Consider the following 3,984-nt stretch of genomic DNA (forward strand, 5'->3'; position numbering starts at 1 on the left):
CCTTTGATAATGTCCAGCGCAGTTGTGGACGAAACGTCAGGAAGAAATTCCCATGGACCACGGCTTCAAAGCCCGAAAAACATTTCTAAATGTGATTATTAATCGTTGCAAAGATTGTCAATTTAGTGGGAATGTTTGTCAATTGTTCAGTTGTTTAAAAAACATTTAACTTTCTGGTTAACGTTTTCAGTTTTATTGCATACAATTGATAATTTGGTGAGAACAATTGCAACTCACACACGTTCATCTTGCATGTTCCAACTTCTGTATTATCACGCTTTCCAGGCCTGCACCAAGGAAAAGCGGCCTGTTCTCGTCACGACGCCATCATCAGTTCAGACGACACCGACGCCACAGACGGCGGACACGCGATCTAAAAAGTGACACGCAAAAAGAGGCAGAAAGTTGCGGAAATGTTGAGTTTTCGCCGCACATGGGCCATGTGTAATATGATTCCAAGCACCGTTTACATGTGTATAATCACCACTTTGTCAACGTGTCTTTTCACCTCTCGATGTAATTCACTAATTAAAAAACACGTTTTGTACAGGTATTTGCACTGTTGTCACTTTGGGATTAATAAGCGGTGGTTGATTAGGGACTTTGGTCTTTTGCGCTTTGCGCGAACGGATCAGGAAGATTAGATTCCGTACAACTTACCCAAAATAAAGGCAAAACAACCACTTTTCTAGTCTGAAACGGTTTCGTATTGTTCTCGTTTTTAATTTATTGTGATCTCCTTAATGCAATACTTAATAGCCTGTAAGTAGACTTAATGTTTGTTTCGTTGATGTAAATAAATGTTTAAATACTCCCAAAGTTTTAGTGTATTTATTAGTCACAATAGCGATGGTTCAATSTACAGTTTCTATAAATGTCTATGAAAAGTACTGAAGCGAAGGCATCAAGCGGTTGAGAGCATTTGAGAAGATGGAGAAAAAAACRGRAACCGTATTTGGTTACGAAGTAACGAGGACGAAAAACATTTGGYTTGATTGTTCGAATTTGAAGTTGTTATCGGYAACTCCTTGTCTTCAGACAAAACTGAAGTCAATCAGGCAAGTTAAAATAGGTCCAACRGTTTTTCAAAARCTTTATTGTAGTGGAYCTTAGGCACAATTTTGCTGCACAACATCGATTGTTAGTTCTTAAAACAATATTTGACACACAATTTAACAGTGCATGGCAATTTGCRATCTCATTTGCAATGATAAATACCCGGTCGTTTGAAGATGATTTTCAAAAGTGTGTAATACATTTTTCTGCAAATTGATGGACGATCTGCATTTTKTGCACTTAAACTGCTTTAGTGTGTATAATTGTGTGTGTACTTKAATTGTAAGTTKAAAAGAAGGCGAAACTCGAACAGGCATTTAGTACATGAGCACCCTTAACCTAGTATTTGCAGTATCTGCAGCTTCTCTCTTGATAATTTGTTGATTCATTGTTATCAGCGTTATAAAATAAACTGCACGAACACAATAATCACACTCAATAATTGATAAATCAAAATCACTGTCAGTTTAATAACGCAATGTGTATTTGAAAAGTTTATCAGATGTACAGATGCACCCGCACTAAAAGTGCATATGTGCGTCCCAAGCCTCAACCGAGAAAAACCGATTCACCCTCCCATAAAAAGTTATCACTTCAAAAACGGTTTGGTGCTTATAAGCTTTTACTCAAACATATTCTAAGAAGTACAAAGTATCTACAGTGACTGATCCCTGTCATCTTGCGACCTCTCTAATCCAAGATTCCGAAGCTATCATAGTACGGCAGCAGATGTTCCATGTGCTTGCGGTACCGCTCGTTGTTGTACGCATGATACCGAAATCCCTCAGGACTTTCGTCCTTGATGATGTTTTCAAAGGAGGCATCAGTGCGTCCTTCTGCAGCCTTGACGAAAGCCAGCACTGTGGCTGCGCCCATCAACCCTACGAAACCAGCATAAGTGACCACTGAATGTGCTTCCAGAGTCTGGCTGGTACCATAAAAAGCTCGATAGTTGTAGTCCTTTTTAAACTGCTCCCGTGACGGTACCCGTTCCAGAGAGTACTGCAGTTTGGCCAGGTTAGCGATCAGCTGCGCATAGTAATGATCGAGGATAATCTCGATATGGTCGAGCTTCACCTGGATTTTGGTACTGGTTGCAATGAAGTAGTGCAGGTCGATGGCTGGGCTGGTGAAGATGTTCATTTGGAAGTCGATCTGCCAGAGGGAATTAATCAACGGACCATCACGATCTGCTTGAATTGGAACGTACAAATCGCATGTCCTTCAGATTTCCATTCGGATGATAGGCAAACATCATGTTGTTCACCCATAAGTCGCCGTGGTTTAACACGTTGAAGCCTCCCAGTTTGCGCTTTTGCGCCCTGAAGCCTCGATCCAGAGCCTGTTCGCCTAGAGCCTGCAGCTTGTAGCCGTACTTCTCAAATCCTGGATGTTTGGAGGTTTTTTGGAATGTAGAGATTATCGCCTACCCATATTTAACGTACCAGGCCATCGCGAGCACGCATCGATTAGTCCTTTGTAGCCAGCAGCCACCCAATCTCGAGTAAGTGGATTATTGCCGTAAAGCCCTTCAGAGTACAGTTTAACAAGAGAAGGATCCTAAAAGAGGCAATTTTTATTTATTTTTTTTGTCTTTGCGTTGCCTTCTGTAGCCGCAAATGAACAACTGCTGCTTAAGCAACAATTAAACACGAAGGGAGTTTAGCAGAAACACCCACTTACACCTGGCAAGGAAATCTATTCTAAATTTTTAGTGCTAATAGAATCTTCTATATCTATAGAGTCTACTTACATTTTCGTACATTATAACTGAAGCTGCATGCATTTGAGCCAATTTTTCCACAACCAGGAAGCAGTGTTCCAGATCGAAGCCAATATGTCTGGGAAGAACATTGAACCCCAACGCCGTTAAGTCCTCCAGAATGATGATTTTGTGAGGAACCAAAGAGGTGAGCAGGCACTTAGAGGACAGGGTGTAGAAACTTCCTGAAACCCAACAGTTAGTCTTCAAACTGCAGAAAACATTCCTCATCCCACCCAGGACATCGTACATGGCCGGAAACGTCCTGCCAAACATCTCCGCCTCTTTCTCGAACAAGTTCAGCTCCTTCTCCAGGTTCTCCTTCACACCGCCCTCCTCGTTGGCGCATTTGACTATCACGGAAATCACTTCGATTCTCCCACTGGAACAGAACTAGAGTGTGAGGAAGAAGATTGGTGGGAGTTGGAGTTACCTTTTGGAGCAGCGATACTTGATGGTGCTTCTAAAGAGGTCGCTGGTGTAGTTTTCCCCAGCTGGAATGGCGTCTTTAGTCGACACATCCAAGACGTGGATGTCGGAGTTTTGGTGGAAAATGCGCAGGGCGTTTTGGAAGAGCTCCTTGGTGAACCAAACTGGTACCAACATGATGGTGGCTGAAGAATCGTTGCCTGGGAGGAGGAAAATTGCTTGGTGAGTTCGTTTTGAGATSAGATTGAAACTTTCAGATGCAGTTGGAAGTTTGACCCGGAATCTACAAAGTTCTTGTGCWTACTGTTGAATGTTTTGAGCTTCGCGGTGTTTAAATTTTTTAAATGTTCCTCAATGTTTAGGGCTAGTTGGGAATGTAGATAATGTGTGTTKAAACTTTTCAGGCACGACGCAGTAAGAGAAGAACATCCTGAACTTTTGTAAGTTGAGAGTGTTTTGCTCCATTCTAAGCAGTGTCTGTTCTGATCAGCCATTCTGGGCAGTTATTTTTCGCACTCAACCGCTACATTAGCAGATTGAGAATTCAGCATTGAAAGTTTAGCTGTTTAAAGGCAATTTGATGTGAAAGTCGCTAGAAACACTTCGGGCACGGTTCAGTAAGAGAAGAACAACCTAAAAACTATCAAAAGAGAAAGACTTTCGAGGCCATTCCTTGAAACTAAAGGGTTTTTCGGGTTTTAAGGCCGTCGTTCGCTAGAATTTCTCCTTGACGTTTC

The 3,984-nt window shown here is 41.8% G+C and overlaps 3 protein-coding genes across 3 annotated transcripts in view; 1 reads left to right on the top strand and 2 right to left on the bottom strand.

Moving 5' to 3' along the window:
* Positions 1-819, top strand: part of LOC109537241 (protein CBFA2T1-like) — a 22,559-nt gene extending 21,740 nt beyond the window's left edge. Inside the window, exon 12 of the mRNA XM_048662097.1 lies at positions 286-819. Within this exon, the coding sequence (XP_048518054.1) occupies positions 286-384 (99 nt within the window). The 3' untranslated portion in view covers positions 385-819. The remainder of the gene's footprint in view (positions 1-285) is intronic.
* The window catches only part of LOC109537240 (glucose dehydrogenase [FAD, quinone]), a 386,158-nt gene that overhangs the window by 378,337 nt on the left and 3,837 nt on the right, over positions 1-3,984 (bottom strand). The gene's annotated exons all lie outside the window — the stretch shown is intronic.
* On the bottom strand, positions 1,521-3,958 carry LOC109537242. Its single transcript, XM_019903870.2, has 7 exons — positions 3,252-3,958; positions 3,055-3,200; positions 2,810-3,003; positions 2,502-2,616; positions 2,267-2,442; positions 1,992-2,211; positions 1,521-1,937 (listed from the first exon to the last, which is right to left on the bottom strand). The coding sequence occupies exons 1-7, from the start codon at positions 3,422-3,424 to the stop codon at positions 1,747-1,749; spliced, it is 1,215 nt and encodes a 404-aa protein (XP_019759429.2). The 5' UTR covers positions 3,425-3,958; the 3' UTR covers positions 1,521-1,746.

Source organism: Dendroctonus ponderosae, unplaced genomic scaffold, assembly GCF_020466585.1.
Source record: "Dendroctonus ponderosae isolate FM_Combo_2020 unplaced genomic scaffold, Dpon_F_20191213v2 Dpon_F_20191213_10, whole genome shotgun sequence".
Lineage (NCBI taxonomy): Eukaryota > Metazoa > Arthropoda > Insecta > Coleoptera > Curculionidae > Dendroctonus > Dendroctonus ponderosae.